This window comes from Mycteria americana, chromosome 9 (assembly GCF_035582795.1).
Source record: "Mycteria americana isolate JAX WOST 10 ecotype Jacksonville Zoo and Gardens chromosome 9, USCA_MyAme_1.0, whole genome shotgun sequence".
In the NCBI taxonomy this organism is placed as follows: Eukaryota; Metazoa; Chordata; class Aves; order Ciconiiformes; family Ciconiidae; genus Mycteria; species Mycteria americana.
The window spans coordinates 31,845,097-31,867,931 of NC_134373.1; the positions used below are offsets into that span (position 1 = coordinate 31,845,097).

General features: G+C 43.4%; 1 protein-coding gene across 1 annotated transcript in view; it reads right to left on the bottom strand.

Moving 5' to 3' along the window:
• Positions 1-7,082: 7,082 nt before the first annotated feature.
• ADCY5 (adenylate cyclase 5) overlaps positions 7,083-22,835 on the bottom strand; it is a 222,750-nt gene continuing 206,997 nt past the window's right edge. The window contains exons 14-21 of the mRNA XM_075512053.1: positions 21,314-21,478; positions 18,891-19,066; positions 14,908-14,934; positions 13,929-14,061; positions 11,727-11,990; positions 11,179-11,383; positions 10,239-10,363; positions 7,083-8,744 (exon numbers count right to left, since the gene is read on the bottom strand). Coding sequence (XP_075368168.1) covers positions 8,616-8,744; positions 10,239-10,363; positions 11,179-11,383; positions 11,727-11,990; positions 13,929-14,061; positions 14,908-14,934; positions 18,891-19,066; positions 21,314-21,478 — 1,224 coding nt within the window. The 3' untranslated portion in view covers positions 7,083-8,615. The remainder of the gene's footprint in view (positions 8,745-10,238; positions 10,364-11,178; positions 11,384-11,726; positions 11,991-13,928; positions 14,062-14,907; positions 14,935-18,890; positions 19,067-21,313; positions 21,479-22,835) is intronic.

The following is a 22,835-nucleotide window of genomic DNA, read 5'->3' on the forward strand; positions in this document are numbered from 1 at the left end:
AGCAACCATATAGTACCACCATCAGTTACACTGGGTTTTTTTACAATTATATGATAGTTATTTGTGATGTTTCATAATGTACAAATAGATAGATACAGAGAGATTTTTATATGTGACTGGAATAATGTAAGGGTTCACTGAAATGCGGGCAGGGGGGAGCGAGCCTTAATGGCAGGGAGGTTGCCGTGTTGCACGTGCTGTTGGATTTGGGGATTGGCAGAGCTTTGCTGTGCTATGAAGTGTTGCTCCAGGCAAATTTCTTTGGGCACTTCATACCAAAATGTTAGGGTTTCAATAAGTTATTTAGTGTCAGATTATGACCAAGAAGAAAGGAGCTAGATATTTTCTTTTCTTTTTAAATAGGTGGTATTAGTGAAGAAAATTATGCATAATACAACCAAGAAGAATTAGAGAATGACATTGTAATCCGAAGTGAACAGGAGCAATATGTATTATATTCCTCACAATGTGTTTCTCAGACTGATGTCTGAGATCAAGACCTTGAAGATACCTTGGTGTGCAGCCTCAAAGATTGGTGTTGGAGGTGATGTGCTTTGCAGTTGGTTCTCTTCCCTCCCCACTTTGAGACAGAGAAGAAGAATGCATTCATGAACATGGTCTGCTTTTGTGATGGGAATCCAGAAGATGGGGAAAAGATAGAGAGGAGGACTGGATTGAAGCATACAAGAATTTTAGGACATGTTTATACCACAAATATTTTAAGAATCCAGAAGAACAGAAAACAGCCTTTGTTAGCACTGAGAAGTTTGCTAGTATTAGCATTCAGTCCACCTTTCTGAACTCTGGACACCAGAAAAGGTGAAAAGCAGTCCTTTACCATTTTAAGTCAATGAATGAAAAATATAGCTATTCATGTTTTAAGTGTAAAAACAGGTTTTATCTTGCTTATAAAGTCTAGAAGAGTCCTCATACCTATCTTTTCACTTCACCTCCATTGATAAGCAGGGAAGCTATTATGAATGCCTGAAGTACTGCTTCATTTTTAACTCGGGCTGTTGTGCGCATGAAGAATTTTCTGTTGCATCACTTCTTGAGTTTATACGTTGGCAGAGAATCTTGGTTTTTCTGAGACATCTTCCCTCCCTGCTATTCCTAAAGATGCATTTTTAAGGAATGAAAACGTCCTTTGTCATAGCATCTGGAACCATTATTCCATTCCAGTTATGCTGGCGTTAAACTAATTGCTGATTAGCAGGTATAATGAACAAATGCAACTGTCAGTGTAATAGAAGACAGTTGGGGTTTTGTTTGCTTGTTTTTATGGCACTGATAAAAATCCCATTTCACAATGAAAAGTTAATGAGCATGACTGTTCTTCATTACCTGATATTACTAGGTGCTAAAAACATGGCGTTTGAACGTATTACTTTAGTTTGACTATAATATTAGAACTTGCTGAAATTTTGTGTGAGATGAGAAACAAGACACACCCAGGCCAAGCTGGAGCTGAAAATTCACTGAAAATTCCCAGGGTTTCCCATTTGCTTGTACAAACTCAGCATTCAGAGAAATAGTAGGTGCTCCCCTGCTGATTTTACCAGATACTTGAGTTATTAGACTTATGAAGAGGAACTTGACGGAAGATGACTACTCTCCTGAACAACATGCCTTATTTTAGTTTGAATTGTACAGGGCCATTCATAGTCGCTTGATTTTTCTGTGGGATTTAGTAGAAGCAGAGCCCAATTCATGCTGTATTTATAAACTAAGCTCTCTTTAAGGTTGGAATGGGTTGATCCAATGCCCACAGTACCATATTTTTCTTTGAATAAAGTGTCACTGTTTACATTCACTTTCAGGAAGGGACAGCCAAAAGTTTGACTGACTTCTACACGGTGTGTATAATGCTGTTTGAGGTTTGATTACCTCAGAGTCCCCTATGTGAGCTTCTAGAGATTTAATCACATTCTTCCTTGCGTATTTTTCTTTAATATCTGAGGTTTTTCATAGTGGTCTGCTCTCTTGTATTCAATGTCTGGGCCAATAGGTGGGGATAAGAACTTGTCTCATTTGCGAATTGTCAGATTTTGCTAGGAAATAACTTTTCAGACCCTGGAAAATGTGTAGACCCTTCTCCTTTCACACTGCTTCATGGAAGACTGACACACACACATGTGTATAACATATATAAGAATATGTCAAGAGAGAGAGGGAGAGAGAGGTGCAGAAAAGAATGCAGCCTTCTATGAGGGAATGTATGTGTGTGTTACTTGGATTGACTTTTAGCTATATCAAAGCTAGCAGAGAACTAGATGATGATGGAAACCAGTTTCCTTTGCAGACATCGTGATTACTTACCGTTCACTGTGGATTCTTTAATATATTGATAGTCTCTTCATCAAAGGACTGAGGAACATCTGTTTAGGGATATTACCTTTCATTCCCCATTTCCACTGCATTTCCACATACTATGGTATGATTGTTTTTTGCTTTCCTGGGTTGTATTGAAAAAAGAAGCCCATTAACATTTGCGAACACTAAACCCATGCTATTTCGAATCGGCTTTTTGTCAGAATAAATAGCATTCTAGATATATGTTAACGGCTTGCAAAAATCCATGCTTGCTGAATTGGTGTTAATCTAAAGGGATGTGTTACAGGAGGGGTTTTCCCTGATTGGAGGTAATTGAGGAGAAGGGCAGCAGTAGGGGGTCTGCTGCAATGGCACTTGCAGCCCTGTGTTGGCAAGAGTCCAGCTGATCTCTCAACAGGACTCTAAGGAACCCTGGAGCATCCGGCTGCACGTGCAGTTCCAGTCATAGCTGGTCAGATATTCCAGGTACCCTTTATTTTGGTAAGGCCAAACGGTCTCACAGTGTCTGTACCAGCTTCTTTTACTTAACAAAATTGTGGTTCATCAGTTTTATTGATCAAATTGTTTGCTAATGAACTTTACGGAGCACTTTTGTCAATTGGTACACCCCCATTTGCTCTCCTGACTTTACAGAGCTATCCAAAAGTCATTCAGACCTCCTGGAGCATTTATGGAGTCTTTGTTTTCCCGGGTAATATTTCTTTCTTCCTCAGAGGCAAAGACTCCTGAGACAGGTTGAGGACAAGTACCTGTTCAGAAGGTTTAAGGGACACTTAGCGGGGGCTGCATAGGCACTGTACGGGTACCTGGCTCCGGTATGGCATGCAAAGCTCCAACCTGGGCGTCCACCTCAGCTTGCAGTAGGGACCCACGAGTGACACTGTAGGATTAGCCCACTAACCTGTATACTGCGCAGAGCTGAAGAACACGCCCTAGTTGTCAAGCACCATGCAAAGCTTTAAAGCAAATGAGAACATGTGCCATCTCTTGTACTGAAGCTGCTGCAGAAATGCCATGAGAAGAGAGGGCAAGAGAGAAGGACTATCAGCTGGGTGTTCCTGCGCTCGCCTAGTTGGGGGAGTTGCGGTGCCTGCTTTCAACGTGAAACATGACAAGAAATAACTCCAGAGCCAGCTCTAATCTGCCTTCTTCCTGCCCTTTTCAGGACACACACTGCATCTCTCTAGTTCTACGGGCAACTTGAGGTGAGCCCTGTTTCCTAGCAGGAGGTGTGTAGCATCAAGTCGGCACTCTGTGGCTCTCTTTCTTCTGGTGTTCTCTCCCCATCCCCCAGGCATGGCTGTGCCGGGATGCTGTGCTGTGCTGCTTGCTGAGCAGGTGAACGGGAGAGGTAGGATGTCCATTAGCCTGTATTTTGTTTCAGACTGAACGGCAGCAGTCACTTGAAGGACAGGAGAGCACCAAGCATACCTGAGTGGTGAGAGCAGGAGAGTCTCGGCTCTTATCCCCTCAGTAGAGGAAGGAATTGAAACCATTGTCCTGACGGCACGGCAGGGTCGCTGGTAACAGCTTTGTCCTGGCTTTGGTGGGACTCAAGGTTCACAGCGTCAGATTCTGCTGCCACAGAACAGGTGTTTTATGGCTCCTGTTGGACCCTGGGCTGCACCACGCAAGAAGAAGTTTGCCATTAGGTGGGGAGGCCTCCTCTGGAGCCTTTCAAGGGCACCCTTGTAGCGAGGAGCAGCAGGTATGGTAGGGTCTTGTGCTGTTGCACCCTTGACTGCTGTGCTGCCAGGGTGGTGGGGGGGTTGGATGGTGACACGCACAGCCTGGGATGATTATTTTTTGCTTATCTGTAAGTTGCATTTGATAGTTTGTGTATAATCAGGTACTTTGGAAGGAGCGGCTGCCTTTAGGTTGTGACGTGCTCTCCTCTCCCCCGTGATGGAAGGGGGGTTGTGTTGCTTTCAGCCTGATCCGGTGGGACTGCTCAGCAGCAGTGGTAACAGCGCTCGGCCAAGGCTACACAAGTCTGTTTCCAGTAGATGACAATAGTTATTTGCATCTGAAATTCCCGTGTTTAAACAAAAAAAATCTCTGGGGCCAGCTGCTTACAGGGGAAGCTTGTGCTCTCTCGCTGTTCTCCTGTGGAGCTTTTTACTCAAACGGCACCTGTGCTGCTCCAGCGTTGCCTCTGAGCTTGTCGAGGCCGGGCTCTCGCCGTGCTGCACCCCTGCTGTAATTCCCACCTAGCGCCCACCGCCTGCTCACCTGCTCTTCTCCGCACCGGCTTGCAGCGGGACCACGGGGGACGGCGGGGCTGGCTCCAACAGCACGGCCTCGTCGCCAGCACTGCCAGCAAAGTGCCAGGGCAGAGCAGGACAGGCGGGGACTGTGAGGTGCTCAGGGACAGAAATTAAAAAATATAACCCTGCTTTTTACAGTAAGCTACCTGGCTGCCAGACGGCAGGAGAATGTTGCTGCTGCCGTCCCCCATCCTGCCTGAAATTCAGTGTTCTCGGTCCTGGCCAACGCTGCCCAGGTGCTTCTGGCTCCTTCAATTGAAAAGCCTGGGACAGAGAGGATCAAGAGAATGGAAATGGAGTTTTTCAGCTTAAACCAGCCGAACTGCCCCTTTTCAGGCTGCATCCCAAGCTATCTCTCCCCACCCGCCCCCAAACTTCAAACTGGAAGTGATGGTGCCCTGAGGAGCAGGCGGGAGGGTTAACAGAATGAAAATATTTGCCTCTGGGCATAGTCATTGTCCACGTATGTTGTGTAATGCGCGGACAGCAAGGCCAGCGATAGTGGCAGCGCAGGACACACACGTAAGAAATTTGGTGCGTCCCAAATGTATCATTCTTATTATGTGCGGGCAGATACTTGATGTAGCCAGCTTTGTGTTGGGGAGAAGTGGCTGAACACCTTAAAACTGATTTAAATGCTTTTTGGATGGGAAAAGGTGCATTTAGGGAAAATAGTTCAGCCAGTCAGCGTGTGCGGCAATTTAAATGAGAGGGCACAGCACAGGAGTCTACTGGCTTCCCTCCGCTGGGGAGTACCCTTCTCCAGATATTTTCAAAAATTGCTTACATCAGATAATGTCCTAAATTGCTGTTTGTATGATTATGTAGGAGAACATGTAAAGTATTAAATGGTTCTTCACCATCTTTCTTAAAGACTGATACTTTTAAGTACTTCATGGCTTTTCGTTCATGCAGCTATATTCTCAGTACACTTATAAAAGCCCTCCTAACAAATAACAGATTGTAAGTAATTCGGTTCTTAGTTGCCTGTGTAGTATCTCCTCAACTAAAGAAGTCAGTTGAAAGCTGCAGCTTTTTGCTTCTCAGTTATACTTCAGGCTTCTGTTAATTGGTATAGTTACGTGCAGCAGTTACGTTTACCTGTGAAGATTGAAAATGTGGCATTGGCAAGCACTGCTGCCTCCTTCCAGGTGTCCTTGAGAGGACAAGTATCGAGGTACCTGGGGAATTCTTTGGCAAAGGCGATGCACTTTTTAAAATACACACCTTTTTTTTTAAAAAATAGGACACACACACACAAAATTAAGCTATTAATTTATACCAATATATTTAACCACAGTCCCACAACAAGGCTTTGTCAGCTACCCTGAGACTAACGCTTCAAGGCAAGCGGGTGCACGAGAGGGACCCGGGGGACATTCGCCGTGCAGCCAAGCCCTTGGGGCTCTGTAACTGGGTATTGCGTAGTACCGGTGTGGCCCAAACGGCCATCCATCGATGGTAGTCAAGAACTGGATGTTTCTGTTCGCAGATTCAGCATCTCCTACACAACTTACATCTGATCTCTTCACTAGCCAGATGCAGCTAAAATAAAACAGAGACACTTCACCAGTGAAACAGTGTTTAATATAGTTAAATTACTTAAATAGATTTCAATTTCCATGGGAAATCATAACTGTATCCATTTTTGCAAGATCCAGAGTAAAGAGTGTGTGAATACCCCTTGAAATGATCATGACACACTGTCAACAATCACAGCTAGAGATACTGGGGACTTGAAATTTCATTGACAACACAACTTCATAAGATGAATCAAAAGTTAAGAAGACTGCAGACTTTTGTAAAGCAGAAAGCAAACCTAAAACCGAGTGTATGGCATGAAGGTAATGAAACTCAGTGAGGGGGTAAAAGGGATGGAAGGTGGAGGGGGGGAGAAGGGCATAAGAGCGTGATGCAACTTAAGTATTTTGCAAACCAGGAAAGATGTAAAGGAGCGAAAGTATAGTACAAGGGCAGACTTGGCAGTTTTACAGAAGTCAATATACTATACTTTTCAGAGATGTTTCCTAGTGGAAGGGAGAAGGAAAGGGGCGATGCCATTTAAGCTCAAGTTTAAATGGCTTAATGCTCGGGTTATGCTTAGCAATACAGCAAATTAATTAAGACAGGCCCATGGATTTTCAGTTATTCTCGTTGTTTAGGAAAAAATAAATCACCACCACCATAGTGCAATCATTAAGCTGTTAGTACTACAATAATTCTGCCCTGAGAAGAGTGGAAAAGAACTTTATTAAATGTCAAAAGATTGGAGTCATTTTTAGTGCTAGCCAAATTCAATATCAAAACTCTCCCCTCATAGAATATAAAAAAATATAGCTTTTTTTTAAAATTCTTTTTTTTAATAAAATATCAAGGGATTTTTCTTTAATAGTTAAAAAAGGTACATAAATGATAACAGTGAACTATTCATAAACCCCCACTAGTGATAAAGATGTCCAACACCGTATCAATGGCACTGTATTTGAAGGTCGCCCACCTCATATACACACTTGCCATCATAACCTTTTTTTGAAGATCACCTAATTCCTGAAAATTGAAAATCTGTGTCTCAGTTTAAATAAGTGCCCACTACAGGAAAGTCAAGTCGATGCTGCAGTACATAGTTCCTTGTTAAATGGCAGTTACAATATCAGACAACTCTCATATCAGCAGGATTCTATTAAGACCACCTATGAAAAATGATTTCTTTAAAAGAAAAGTTCAAATGAGCTTTTTTTTTTTCTCTTCTTATAAGAGCTCCTGTTAGAGTTAGTTAGAAGATTTGCTTAGAGCTCTTTTTGACATGTTTGACTGATACTGTCTCAGTAGCTAAAACTCAAAAGGTCCTGTTTCCACTTGTTAAGACGCCACCCTCCGCTTGAATGCTGCATGGAACAACTGTGTGACTACCGCGTTTTGTTTTTTCCTCTTCTTTGGGGTTGTAGATTTTTCTGGATTTTCATTTTAAAATGCATCTGATTCAGCCTGGAAACTCACCTGTTTGTTGTTGGTTGATTGTATAGTGATAATCTGAAAACTGCCAAGTCTGTAGTCAGAGTATTATGCACAAAAAAGTTACACAAAAGTCTACAGGTTATATACACCTCCCACCACACCTTGGTGTGGACAGCCTGCCTTCTAATTTATATATAATTTACAAAATATAGAATTTGGTATATCTGTTAGATCTCCATGTTTTCAATATTACAAAATAAAAAATACAAAAAAAAACCACAACAAATTTCAGGGGAGTTCCCCCCACAAAGTGTCTCTTGTTTACATCTAGTCTTTCCCATGTAAACTGATATATACCAAAGAAGAGCACAGAAGACTTTTTAATAAATATGGTTGTAGAGCCATCTTTCTTTATCTCGATCTTCCCCTTCCTCAGATGCGCCAGCCCCGCTCAGAAGAGCAGTCATTTAGCCATGTAGAAGGGAAAAGAGGGGGCCAGGGCTATAATGTCTTTTCACACTAAAACATTACCAATGCCCTTCTAAAAGGCCTTTTTGTGTGCTGCAACAGTGGGTGTCAATTTTGAAAGCCCATTCAAAACAGCTAATAAAAGCACAGTGGTACACTTCAAATAGCTGGCAGTATGGGATGGAAACATTATGGGAGTGCAAATCCATTCCAAAATAATGCTTTGTAGTGAATCATACATTCCTTCAACCAAGTAAATGTTGTGTTGCGTCAATAAATACTTAAATAGCTTCTTATATCATCCTGTGATAGCAGCCTTTTTTCAAAATTCCAAATTCATGTCTTATCTGTGAACTCTGTAGTACACATCTTTGGTCGACTTCGCACTCAGCCAGGAACAACTCCAAGGTGGTTTCTTTCGATTGCCTTTCATGATGGGTGGCCAAAGAGCTTGCTGATACCGGCTCTAGAGTCACGGTGTGAAATTTCAACTGCGCTGCGTTTTCAACTTCACTGCCAAAAAGTGATTCTTCTCCAATTCACAATCTTGTGTAATGCAAATTCCATCTTCGAGTGACGCTGCAATCGGTGCTAACTAATTGGAGGCCCTTCATTTAGAAAGTAGGTGGTCATTTCTCCTTTGCCTTTGACCTTAATGACCCCTCGATATTCCAGCTGATAGTTGTTGGCTGCTAAAACCTGGTACATGTCTGTGGTTACCTGCAGAATAAACAAGAGTCAGCAGATGCTTGTCATGCCTTCTACACAGTCTTTTCATTTGCTTTTGGAGTAATCCACGGGCAAAATTAAAGTAGGCTCAACTATTTTGTTTCTAAGTCAGTCGACTTTTGCATATTGATCACTAACTAAAAGTTTGGCACAAGTTGCAGAACAAACACAACCTTGAGAAACTACAGAAGTCACTCACGGCACGCAACTGGGGGAAAACCACATTTTTCAAGGAGGTCACAGGATAAAAAGAAACAAATGAGTCACAATTTTAAAAACACACCTGGCAGTTCAGTCTGCTCAGATGCATTCATTATATCACTGGAGTGGTAGTAGGAAAACAGGTTAAACATATTTTAAAAGTCCTCAAACGTTACTTAGAAATTACACAGTGGATGTACAATTTAGGAGGAGTCAGTCAGGGGTTTCCTTCTATGAAGGAGAAAGCAGCGGGCAATGAGAAAGGCCGAATGAATGGAATACTCTAGCTGGCATCCAAATTCTCTCTGCAGATGCCTTTCAAAAAATAATCACTTGTGCTGCAGAATAACAGAAGTTATTAGTCTTTAGACCAGATTTCCGGAGACATTTATTTATTACAATGTATTTTTTCACCCTTTTTTCAGGTGGCTTTAAATATTTCCATTTCTGGCTTCCTATTGCTGTAACATTGCTGTGCTGATTTGCTTAACTAGAATGAAAAATGTTCACAGACTATCTCATAGGAAGGCTTAAAGGGTGTTGGATAAATATCGATCCAGTTAACTGACAGCTTAATTGGAAAGAAACAGCATGGCTTCCCCTCTTGGGTTTTACATCAGATACTCTAACTATTTTTATATGCCTTCAGTACTTTCCCAAGGAATGACAATGTGTTACTGTGGACATTGGCTCAGCAAAAGCAGGACAGTGGAATTGAATCGCTGGAAAGGTCACTGTCTGAAGGCCAAGGAGATGTTTGATCACAAGACAGTTTCCATTAACCCCTTAAACCATCCTCTTTCTTTAGTTAGGTATCCCCATCCCACTGATGCCTGGATCCTTGCTAGCCTCACAACACATATGGCATTGTGAACAGAGAAGTGATTTACAGACATATGTATCTGAATCAAGCCCTTGAAAATAAAACAACCTACAGTTGCACGTAGCCAAACAGCAAAGCCGGTGGCACGAGTGAGTAAGCATCACAGCAGGACTGTGCTCATAATGCCAATGAGGCACTCGGGGAAGGAAACTCAGCTCAACGCTTCCACCCAGAACTAAACTGCAAGTTTTTTTGACCAAAGGTTGCAAAGTTGGTCAAGATTAAAAGGCAAAACTTGATGGTACCATCAGCACTCCCCAGTTGGCTTTTCTTTCAGTACTGTGTAAGTAAATGTATGGCATAAAGGAATAAAATGAAACCAAAATTCCAATACTAATTAAGTTTCAAAAGCTGTAAATGATACAGGGCTGGCAATGTAAGTTTTCCAGTGAATTCCTTACCTGAATCCTGTCAGGCACACCTGTACTGTCCATTCGGCTGGCTACATTCACCGTGTTGCCCCATATGTCATACTGGGGTTTGCGTGCTCCTATCACCCCAGCTACGACAGGACCTATATTGAGGCCTGGAAGGGAGAGGAGAAATCCCGCAATGCTCAGAGCCATCATGTGTGAATCACATGAAGCTTGAGGCAAGTTACTTTTCAGACAAAAAAAACCATCCTGAAGTTCACTGGTTCTAGCTGTGCTTTACTCTGACATGTAAAGCAACGGCCAAACTGTGGGGAAAGAAACTTTTAAAGAAAAGCTGGCTTCTTTGATCCATTATGCCTGTCTAACTGGCAGCATGGGCTGGATCTGCTCAAGCCAGGGCTACTTTCCAGTACCAGATAACAGGATAAGGTTTATTTGCCATCCAGCTGCCAAGCAAACTGCTCACTTGGAAGTCAGCACACAGCTGCTGCAATGCTGAGCGCCTGCAAGGCAGCAGCCTGGTGGCCTTCCAGAACAAATACCAAAAGACATCCTCACATTTCTTCTCCTTCTCTTTTTTCTGTCTCTTTTTATTCTCTGACTTGAAAGACAATTTAATGTCCAAGAATGGCAGAGATGGGGACCACGGGGGGTGTGGGCAGGGAGCACATCACAGGCAAAATGAGCCCAAGCTCAACCACCATGTGAGAACATGCTGTGGTAAGAGCTTCTCTGCGCCAAGCTCGGTTGCCCAACTGCTCCTAATTCTCCAGGGAGCTGCAGTAATAATGCTGCTACCCTAACAAAACTGCTTTGATGTTTCAGAGAGGCCAAAGTGGTCACCAGGCACAAGACAATTAACATCACTGTACAGCTAAGGTACCATCTATGCTTTTTGCTCTCCATAAAATCCCCAGCTTGGAATGACCACTACCTGTACTTAACCCTGTAAACACAGTGACATTACCTATCTTCATCTGGAAGTTGTTGAATGAATGTTCATTAATGTATTTCATTTGGTCCATTAACCTCATGGCAAAATCAGCCAGAGCTTTGATATGTGTCTTCCCTTCCTTGTCGTAAGTGGAATCGTTGAGGCCTGATGCAGCCATATATGTACTGCCGATGGTTTTGATCTTCTCCAGCTGCCGAAATTGGTCTTCACTTATTATCTGTTTCAGAAGAGCAAAAGAAACGAATAAATCTTGACAAACACATACATTCTGGTAATGTCCTTGCCATGTGTCCTCCCTTGGTACAAGCACTACAAAGCACTGGACAGAGCCTCTGCTACTCAAAGTATAGGAAGAAAGGGGATTAGATATTCAGAGGAGCAACAAGGGAATAGAAGAGATTTTAATGTGGAAAAAAAAAAGAATTAAAGACTTCTAGAGTGAGGAGAAATGAACCATGGCACAAGGATTCAATAAGCCACCTTCCTTCAGGAGCTCAGCAAAGCCCAACTAAACTCATTGATTCAGTTCACTCTGTCCACCCAGATTTTCTGCGACTTACTTCATCAAAATCAGCAATGATCTCATTGAGCAGTCTCAGACACTCCACCCCTTCGTTGTTGGCCTCCAGCTCCACGTAAAACTCTGAGAAGTTGCTTATGGAGGCGAACATGACAGCCACGCACTCACAGGACTGGTAGTACAGTTCATCATTTCGCCGCTCCTGAGCCAAGAAATGGGCTGCCACGTCCTTTGGCAAAATGTTGTGGAGGAGGCGTCTGTTATAGGCCTGCAGCTCCTCCATTTCTTCTTTCTCTTCAGTGGCCTAGTTTAGGAGGGAGAGAGACAGTGATGTGCTTACTCTTTTGGTAACTGCTCTAGGGAGGGAAAAAAAGCTGAAAATGAACTTGCAGGGAGGAAAGAAACAGAAGAAAGGGGGAAACTGCAAAGGAGGGCAGAACCAGAGAGATGCAGAAACGTGCTTTGCAGTGGAAGATGGTCCGTCTCTTTGTATGCATGTGTGGATGTAAAAGCAGGCACAGAATAACACCAAAATCCAATGTTGTTATATTTCTGGGCCCTGAATTTGGTAATCTGGACAAGGTCTGGTCCTTTTGGGGAACTCCACCGCCATCCCACCATCCTCAAAAACACACATTTGGCTTTCCCAGTCAAGCACAACAGGTTTCAGGAGAACAAAGACAGCTCACCATTGCTAAAGTCTGAGTGCATGAGTGGCATTGAATTATAATCTCCTCCCTGCACCACCCAAACGCTCATGTAGCTAAATAAAAGGACCCTCCTTTTCCACAAGGTTTGCTGAGGTGCAATGATGGTCATGAAGTACAGTTACCATGGAGCCCATGAAACAGGCCAGTCCAACACTCTGGAGAGGAATTTTCACCAGCTTGTAAAGCCCGTGTCTCCTGTGGTAGTTGGGGTATGTCCGGGCAAAGGGAAACATGAGGAGGATGGTTGTCTTGTTTCTGCGCTAACAGGTGTGGATTTGGGTTTAATGTTCAGATGGAACCAGAGCTTCAGGAAGGACGTACCTAGGAGGTACCTAGGCCACCTAGGATGTACCTAGGCCTAGGTGACTAAAATAAAACAAGCATTTAGAGTTCACTAGATTAATCAGCTTCAGAACCAGATTTGATTTCTCTTTGCAGACTTGCATAGTACCAGCATTACCTCAGTTCATTGCTTCTGGTTTGTAGGTAAAGGTACAGAGGTGTGTGTACTGATCACCTCTCTCTCCCTCATTACCTGATGGCAGCAGTATTTTCCCCCCCTTGTTTTACTTTTTGCCATTTTGAATATTTCTGAGCAAAGGAAAAAACAGGGTCAGGCAAGGCCTGGGGAAGGCGCAGCTGAGACTGGGGGTCGCACAGAGCGGTTCAGCTTACAGGAGCCCCGAAGAGCTGTCCGGTGTACAGCACCCTCCGCTTCAGCAGAGGCACCAGGCAAAACATACAGTCTTTTGAAATGAGTATTCTTCAGATCTTTTTTTCCAGTGACTTTTGTCATTGCTGGAGAGCTGGAGCCAGAAAAAGGAAAGACTTTCCTGGTACATTTGGGCCTTGGCGTGGACGAACACAGCTCAGCAATGCGTCCTGGGCAGAGCTGAGACCTGTCCTGCTTGCTTGAGAATCACATACAATGCCCCAACATGAGTTGTGGGCACAAGTAGTGAAAACATTAACCCTGAACCCAGGGACAGGAGCACAGTGTGGCGTTATCCGTAGTGTGTTGGTTATCCAGTACTGCAGCCTAGGGGCTAATGAAGGCTGGATATCAAGCCAGTTCCGACTGCTTAACAAGAAAGTGAATGAAAATACAAATGTGAATCTTTCGCACCCCTGAACTAAAGCTCACTGAACCCCGGGAAACAATTCAGCAGTGAACATGGGCTTCTTATATTTACAAATCATGTTAGATTACAGGTTCCTGCAACAGTGACAGGCTCAGTTGCCCAAATTCATTAACCTCGATCTTCAGATCTATAACCCTTTACTGTGGGACCATCCAAAGTGCATTTACAAGGAAACAAGGGGTTAAAGTAAATAACCAGGATGAGAAGCACTGAGTATGCAAAGTACCAAAAAGAGCAGAGCATTACTGGTATGCCCAGTTATATGCCAGATCCAGATTAAGTTCAAAGGCACTCTGTAACACTTCTCAACTCAATAGTGAATAGCTCAGTAGTTTTATATTAATGCCAATGCCTATGTGTATTCCTCCAACACAGCAAACACCCACTAACCTGGAGTTTCCAGAGGAAATCAAGCCTTGCTGTGGATTCCACTTGCTGGGCGTGCAAGTACAGTGCCAGGACAAAGACGGTAATGATGACGGGGGTCACAATCTTCAGTGCGACTCGTGTCATCGCTGGAGAGCTGCAGGCAACGGAAGAGCAGAATTTCCCAGTTAGTCTCAGCATGGAGGAACACAGCTTAGCCACGCTCTGCAGTTCCCACTTTAAAGCTAACCAACCTCTGAAGAAAACAGCTTTTTTCTTTCCTCTCAAAGCACGTGTTGGTAAAGGGACAAACAATACCTGCAAAAAGCTGAGGACTTTGGCTCATAGGTGCTGGTTTCTAAAGCAGGACTTTGAAATTGGAAATTTAATCCAACTTCTTAAAAAGGGTTAACATCAATATAAAAGCCATTTTTTAGAGAATGGCTTTACATGCTCAGCCACCACTATGCTTGGCAAAACTGAAATGCTGACAGCTCTTCAGACTGTATTCACTGTGTCTCCTGCACTGGCTTCCCCAGCCTCCTAAGTCTGCAACTGTTCTACACTTACTGCTTCTCTAATTAGTCACTTCTTAATGGCCTTTGTTTTGTAAGTATTCTATAAGCTGAAAAGAGCACTATGACACAGTCCCATCCCTTCTGACAAGCAAGTAAATAAAACCTGTTTAATCTGAAATATAGAGTTATACAGTATGAAAGTATTATTTTGATAAAACCTTTGACTTGTAATTGCAAGTAAGCTCTACGAGATGCTCTATAAAGCAAGTCGACATAGGTCCCACACGAAAGAGGATGCTCTGAGTGTAGCTATACATACAAAAGGGCAATACTCAGTCCACTTAGGACATTTGCAGCAGCTCACAGCAATACGTAGTCAAATACCAGACACCGCTGGTGAGTCAACATGCTGATATTGCACCTTGTGAACAGAAAATGCCTACCAACAAAAACCCATAAAAATATTTCATGCCAAAGTGACTCACCATGGTAACGTTGCATTTACAGACATGCTGAAAAAAAAAACACAAACACAAAGTTAGTAGAGTGTTTGGCTCCCTCCAGCAGTTGTCCTTCTGCACCTCATTCAACAGCACCTCTGCAATGTGGCACCTCTAACACTGTGTGGGGCTATAGCCCTTTTAAAGCGGAAAACTACAAAAAGATGGGGGGGGGGAGGTCGTCTGAGCTACACTCAAAAATCCAGAGTGATGGTGCAACACAGTTAATGTGGTTAAAACATCTAAGAAGCATTAAGAGGCAGAGAATCATTTGGGATTTTAATGTCAGCGTGGGATGCTTAGCAAATGCTTGTGCATCCGTCACTACTTCATTAGGTCAGGCTGGAAAATTTGATCTAAAGAAGGAAGCTTAGGCTAATATCTTGTGAGGGATAGCTCCTCTCTTCCCCATTTATTGTAGCATGGAAATGTGTTTAATTCCTTTAACTCTAGCACTACTCCCTTCTTCTACAAGTTGCTCATCTCCAGTGCTGTGCCTAGCTATGGGTACCGCACACGAGTGCACTACAGAAAACCCTTATGCGGATTGCTATTACTATTCACAATACTGCAAAGTATCGTATGAAGCAGAGCTGCTGAAGATGGAGGGTGTGCTTTTCTTACAGTGAAAGGATGGAAAGGAGCTTTCTGGTAGGTAGTAGCTGTCTGAGTTCCTGACTGATTGATTGCTTAACGCTGCTGGGTTTCTTCTCAAGTGTGGGTGGAATATTAGGTGGCTGAGAACCATGTATGTGGATCTTTTAAAACACTATTTAAATGGAAAGAAAGAGATCAGTGGTAAAATTACTGTAGTGTCATTGATGCAATTACAGCTTTGCATCTACTAATGTGATACATCTTTAGCCTGAGAATCTCACAGCTGTCTCGAGAGCTTCAGGCCACAGTTTTCTGGGGCTGGGAGGAACCTCTCACTACAGAATCAGAGATACAAATAATCAAAATTGAAATAGCCAAGGGAGGCTAACTGGCAATAAAATTAAAAAAATAAAAGCATAGTGACTCTAACCTTGTTTGTTCTGAGACATTTCCTGCAGTTCTGAGCATGGAATTTCTTCTGACACGGATTCTGCAACCCACTGTTGTCTTGCACACGAGCTATTGCACGGCCTCTTGGCCAGCTCCAGCTCTGAACATGTGTGCTTGGACGTGGACCCAGTTTGGGAACCCTGGGGACAGTGACTCCCACACTAAAGACTGGATCTAGTTGGAGTTGGAGACACTTCCCACATGCAGCATGATCCCCCTACTCCCCTAAATCACTACCTGGCCAAGGATAACTGACTGCCCCCCATTATTACTCTGTCTTATGATGGGAGCATGGCAGATCTGACCCTCTGTACTGGGGCTGCAGCTCACTGTGGGTGTTAGGCTTGCTCTAAAATCTTCAGCACAGACTATGAAACGCAGCAAACCCAGTATTTACAATAATGCTTTGGATAAGTGAAAATGCCCAACGCAAGCAATAATGGCGTTACACTGGTAGGTTGCTCCCCCATGGGACACACATTTCCAGTAGCAGATGGCTCTTTAATTACTGGAAGGTAATGCAGAGAGAAGCTTGCTAAACACACTCCGCTCAAGTTAAGTGCACATTTTTAGCAGGAAAGGTGGTTGATTCTGGGGACAGCTCCCATAGGACAGGAGCATCTCCCTTCTCCCAGGATGGCAAGGACAGACAGCCCTCTAAACCACAAACCACAGCTCGAACAGAAATGATGGGCTTGATGAATAAATCACCGGGCAAAGCTCTTTGGGCTCCACTATGCAGGAACTCAACTTAGAAGATCACATTGGTCCACCACATCTTTAAAACCAATGCATTTACTTTTATCTTCTGCATAAGGAAAAGGTAATATGATAGTAGCTCTGTGCATCCAGTTATACTTCATGTGTCACCACGCTGGTGTGTTGCTGCAGCCAAGTCTAGCAACTCCCAACGTGCTATAATCAGCCTTTCAGTTGCTTGCATGCTGGGTTGGTTTGTACACAGAAGTGTGAAGTGACATCTGCATCACTTCTAATTAGTCAGAGTACCACAATGGCTGCAGAGCAGACAGTAATTATGTAGCTACAACCGGCACCCAATTAAAGTAGTATGAGGTCATGTTGGTTTTTTTTTAATATCAGCTGGACAATAAAGTACATCTCTGAACTGTGTGCTACATGCTGAGCTCCCATTTCCCACAACACACAAATGGACTGGCAGACATTGGGACAATAAATAGCTGTCCGTTGAGCTCCCCAGACAAAACAAGTACGTTTAGTTAGAGATAATATAGCATCATGGAAAGCTATTTCTGGGAAAACATGCTAACCTGCTCCACTTTATTACTGACATTTTGATTGTGAAGTGACGTAAATTATACTTTTAAGTGCTGTAATTTCGCTTAGTGCTTGACTTACAAGAATGAAATGATATTTGGGATATAAAATGCTTTTATTTCTCTAATTGTGTTAGAAAATGTTAAATAGCTTCTGCTGTTGGAATACATAACATCTGCAAAAAAAGGAAGGAAACCTCATTTTCCCCATACCTCCACAGAAAGCTCCATGGGCTTTCCTACATAATTTCATTCGCTTGAGTTAAAAAAATAATTTAAGTGCTTACTGCCAATGGCAGTAAAAGCCATACCTCCATTAATTATTACTGGGCACACAGGAATGCTAAAACCATGGAATTTTTATGTGAAGGACAGAAGTAACCAGGTGCATCCAGCTTGAAGGGGTTAATGACCATCAAGAAATCTGAGCAACTACACAAGCTATTTCATAACCTACAAGATAGCACTGGGAAGGACCATGGGAATCTTCTCAACCAACCCTCCTGTCCAAGACAGGAGCAACCACAGCTATGATCCTTGACAAATGTTTCACCTGAATTGGTGATTTCTAGATCTCTGATTGTTCTTTGCTGCTCTGGACTCTCCATTATCGTGAACTGCCTTCTTGCCCCAAACTGGAAAACATATTCCAGGTTAGGCCTTCCCACTCCTGAGCAGAGCAATGGTCTACTTCTCAAGTCTTACAGGCAGCTCTCCTTGTTATACATCCTAGCATCGTGTTCACCTTTAGACAACACCATGATTTTATTGACTTACATTCAAGTACAATTGTTGCCTACAGGGGAAATCATCAAAACAAGTAGTTAACACAGCAACGCAACTCCCAGTGAGAAATGAAACTTGTGGAGGAGGGCGGCTTTGCGGATGTGCCAGATTTCCCTCCCTGGCGTGACCTTCAGGAGAGGGGTAACCATGTCAGTGGAAGGAGGTTGCCACCACGATTAATGTGTGACCTGGTGATGACAAACTACCTTTTGTAAGTAAAAGGGCAACTGCCTACTCCCACTTAGCCCAGGCCCTTCTGCTGGGAATTGTGCTGAGACCAGCTGTGATACTGGCTTTTCAAATGCCGACACGTGTCCAACAGCAACTGTCAGGAGATCACTAGCCAAACATCAAACACCACCATTCCACCACCCCAACGTGGGTTTGATATACCAGATGTCTGAACACCTCTGTGGTTCGTTATCACATCCCTGAGCCAGCTCAAGTTTGTTGGAGGTTTTTTTCTCTTTTTTCAAGAAAAGACATTTCTATATTGGGAGTGTAATACCAGAAGAAGTGAGAATGACTAACTACAGCTCCCCATTTCTGGAAGAAAAAGAAATACAGATCCACTCTGATTCCAGTTATATTTTGTTATTAATAGATAGTTCATTAGTCAAGTTCCATATTAAAAAGATCTTAAAGGGAACTGTGTTCTCCTACTCTTCAGAGGTGGAGAGCAGCATTGACAAAGCCTTTAGTTTACAGCCATGCCTTCTCTGGTATCATGCACTTCCCTTGCTTGCACCACAGCCTCGGAGCTCCCGTCCACCTAATGCCACGCTGAAATCATTGGGTGAAAGAAACTAGGTGAAGATTTCAGAAGTGAAAGGCACTTACTAGGTGTTAGCTGTAACCAGGAGATCTGCATTGTCAAAAAGGTTGACCCCTGGCACTTCCACAATGAGAACATATATAAATTCAATGATTAACATAAGGATCAGTTTTCCAATACAGCTGATCTGAAGGAACACAGAGCAGGCCAGGAGACTCAATAAGACACTGTAGGTAAAGTACTGTATAAAGACAAAAAGGGGAAAAAAAACAGAAGAGAGATGAATGTCAGCTGGATAAATCAAAACTGAAAACAAAGGAAACTAAATAGAGGGATAGAAAAGGATTGGGAGTTATGTAGTTGAGCTGACCGAACACAGAAACCTGAGGCTGCCTGTGGGATTCTCCCACGTTACAGGAGATTTAAGTGTTAAAACTGAACCAATGGAGAGGAAAACTCTTGCATTCTTCATCAGGCGTTATTTGCTTTACACTCAAGAGGCATAGGGCTCACAGCTGTATACCCAAGGTTGTGATGTAGGTTTGCCCTGGCCACAGTTACTGAATTAGCAGAAAGCATCAGCCAGTTATGCTGGAATACTTCTGGACTTGAATTCACATATCTGCACGATACACAGGACCGAGGGTATTAGCAATTCACACCCCCAGGACAGATACCCACTTGAGGCCAGTTGGAAAGTATTGCCCCTGCTGATGTGACACACTGAATCCATCGGCAAGATACAGGCTGGGCAAACTTCTACCAATGCCCAAAACGATGATCATTTTTTCTGCCAGCAGTTGCAGAAGTGTGTGCGTGTGTGGTAGTGGAGCCCTCTGCCACACCTGGGTGGAGCAGCAACTTCTGCCACTGAGAGCTGAATGTTTAGCATGCCAGTGTTTTCAAATGTGATTGCAGACTGCAGGTGCCGTTTATGGCTCCTGGGAAAGCTAGCATGGATGTAAAATGAAGAGAGGCATGTTATCCAGCTCATCACCTTCCTGCTATCAAATCTGTGAAGATTTAAGCTTCTACTCTGTCCGGACAGGCCTATTTCTGGCAAAAAACCTGTATCAGATGCCTGAGGCAATCCATCCTTTCGGTTAAAAGCAAGCCCTAGTTGAAGTAGAAATATGCTTATGTTCTGAGCTCATTTATTAGTAGTTCATCGCTGATATATTAAATTAGAGAAAATAACTTGTACAGCTTGTAACTTGACTCTTCAGTTTCTGTAAGTTCCCTGTGGCTGAGGGGTAGGATCCCACCATCTCCTGAAATCACACGGGGGGCAACAGACAACCCCTGTACCAGATCCACCATCTCCCCTGCAGAGCACTGGGGAGGGACTCCTCACTTCTTAGCCCACTGACCGGCAGGACCTGGCTCAAGGGTGCCATAGCATCCTCAGCATGCAAAATAGTTGTTCCTCATTGCTTAATATCCCTCTCTGTCCGGAATCAGCACTCCTGACAACCTCATGATGGGCACAGAATATTTCTAGTTCTCCATTGTGCCAGATTTTGTTCCTGGGTCTTTCTGCGGACATACTAAGAGCCTTTGCAGGGTTGAAAGTCACAGTAATGGTGGTCTCAGAAACCTCACTGAATCAGACAGGGACCATATCCCTGTTAGGTTAAATAGAAATAGGTTCAGTGGGATACCAAGCCTTTCAGTAGCACCTTGGACATCTGGATGATAAAGCATCAGTCATAAATCTGTCCCAGGTCCCCATAAACCCAGATGACCTTGACATAAATTCTGCCCCCACCCTACATAGATTTTTTTCCTTTTCAGTTTCCAGTAGACAACACACGTAATGGCTGTGACCTAAAAGCTCAGAGAAAGGTCTTGAATAGCTATGCAAAAACATGATTTTTTTTTCGGCAAAGTATTCTACCAGTGTGTAAAAAATATTTTGGTTTTTTTTTTGCCATTAGAAGCATTTTTATTTTTTTTAAACAAGTTGTTCTGAAGAGGTAGGATTTGCATTTGCAAATTGAAGCAGACCACTATCAGGGCTGCTAACCTGTCTGAGGCCAGAACCTACTATACCTAGTGAAAGAATATATAAGCAAAGTTTTTCATCAGGACATAAAACAAGGGAGGGAAGGGTTAAATCTATGACTAGACACTGATTTTCAGTGAACTGATTTTCAAGTAACACTGAGCACCCACAAACTCCTTTGAAATGACTTGCAGTTCTGCATGCCATTAAGGACTTCATAGAGAAAGGCCATTTCTCCTGCTACAGGCAGGATCCAACAATTATAAAAGCCTACTGATTATTCAGCCCTGAAGGAACTTAAACATTAATGTGGACTCATGATAATAACTTCAGACACTTAAGTTTGTGCGTAGTAGCCTGTGTCAGTCCTATAACGTCAGTCAGGAGCAACCTTGCTTTCCTCTGAATCACTGAGGTTTATCACACAGGTTTTATAGCTCCTTCTCAGACCAAGCTCTGCAACCCATTTTTTTCAAGCGATACCTCTGGAAAGTTGCAGTTGGGCAAAGGACTGTCACAGAATCCCTGCAAGGTGCCCAGGCTGTAGTTGGAAGTCAGGTTGCTGATAAGGCATATGTCCACCCGGTCAGGAGTGATGTTGTATTCTGCAGCCATGCAGCTGGCAAGATCCACAGTGCTGCACATGAACTGAAGAAAAAGATGGTATTAAACTCAACAGCATAGAGAAGGAGAAGAAAAAGAAATAGTTTGCATCAATTAAAAAGCCCCTTGGAAATGGCTGTAGCAATGTGAAAAAGATGCAAAAATGAAATCACCAGCTTATGTTTTATTGCATGTGCAATGGCTGTGGTTTTTCTCCCCTCAAATATTAATTAATAAAATCCAGGCTGTGCACTCTGGAAAGCTAGTTTCGTGCTCAACTTCACGTACAACTTCATGCCTGAAGGTTCACAGGCAGGGGGGCTGTAGATATTACACATACAAATATATCCCACTGTCTGTGATAAGGTCCTGGTGTTGCTCTGTTTCTGTGGATGGGAATTTCTGAGCTGATAACTTTCCCCTGCCCTCTCTAAAGCTTCTTCTACAGGGAAGATTTTAGCAGCAAGGCTCAAAGGCTGATCTGCTATGTTATGCTGAGAGGAAGCAGCAGAGGCCTATTCTGATCTCCTCCACGTGCTGCTCCGTTTGTCCATTTTGCTAATTTTTACACTAAGCAGTTCACGAATGCAAAGAATGACACATTATGCAGAAAAACAAAGCTCTAATTTCTGCGTGGTGCGCAGCAACCCACACCAGCTCTTTGCAGGTGACTAGGGGGGAAGGCGGTGGGGTGTCGATGCCACTGAGCTAGCGACTCCCTTTCAAGTACCTCAACAGAGCATAAAATTGTTCCTAAATCTCCACTATGTGTATTGGGAAGCTGAGGCAAGAGCAAGTAGTGGTCTGATTTTTAGGCGTTTAAGCCTCTCCATGACAGTGTACTCAGCACTGCCCCAGCTGAGGCCATAACTGAGAGGAGCAGAGGGCCATGTGAAGTCTTTGTAGCTACCTCCAAGCTCAGGGCTTTAACCCCAGGCCCATCTTTCCTTCCCCCCCCAAATGAAATAGATGTATGCAAGGTAGAGAATATTCAAGTGGTTTCTTTAAAATACATTCAGCCTTCAAGCCATTTGTACAAGTGAGAAACCAGCAGCCGCAGGGTCCTAGAGAACAGCCCACCTCTCTCCAAGTCTGAAATCAGCAGCGGCGTTTGAATGCAAAGCTAGACCAACTCCAGTCCCAAAAGTGCAACTCAAAGCAAAGTCTTCACAGTCCCTGTTAGATGATTACTGCACTCGGAGCAGGATGCAGCACCGTGCAGAAGGCCAGCACAAAGCCTATGCAACACTTAAGTCCCACTCAATATTGTGGGAGTTATATGACGCATCGGCCTTGTGCTGGCCCTTCACGCAGGGCTATGCTTCAGTCTTGGCTTAGGTACTTGGAGCAGAAGCATTTAAAGAATCAGAAAAGAACATGGGCACAAATTGGAGCCAGGCAT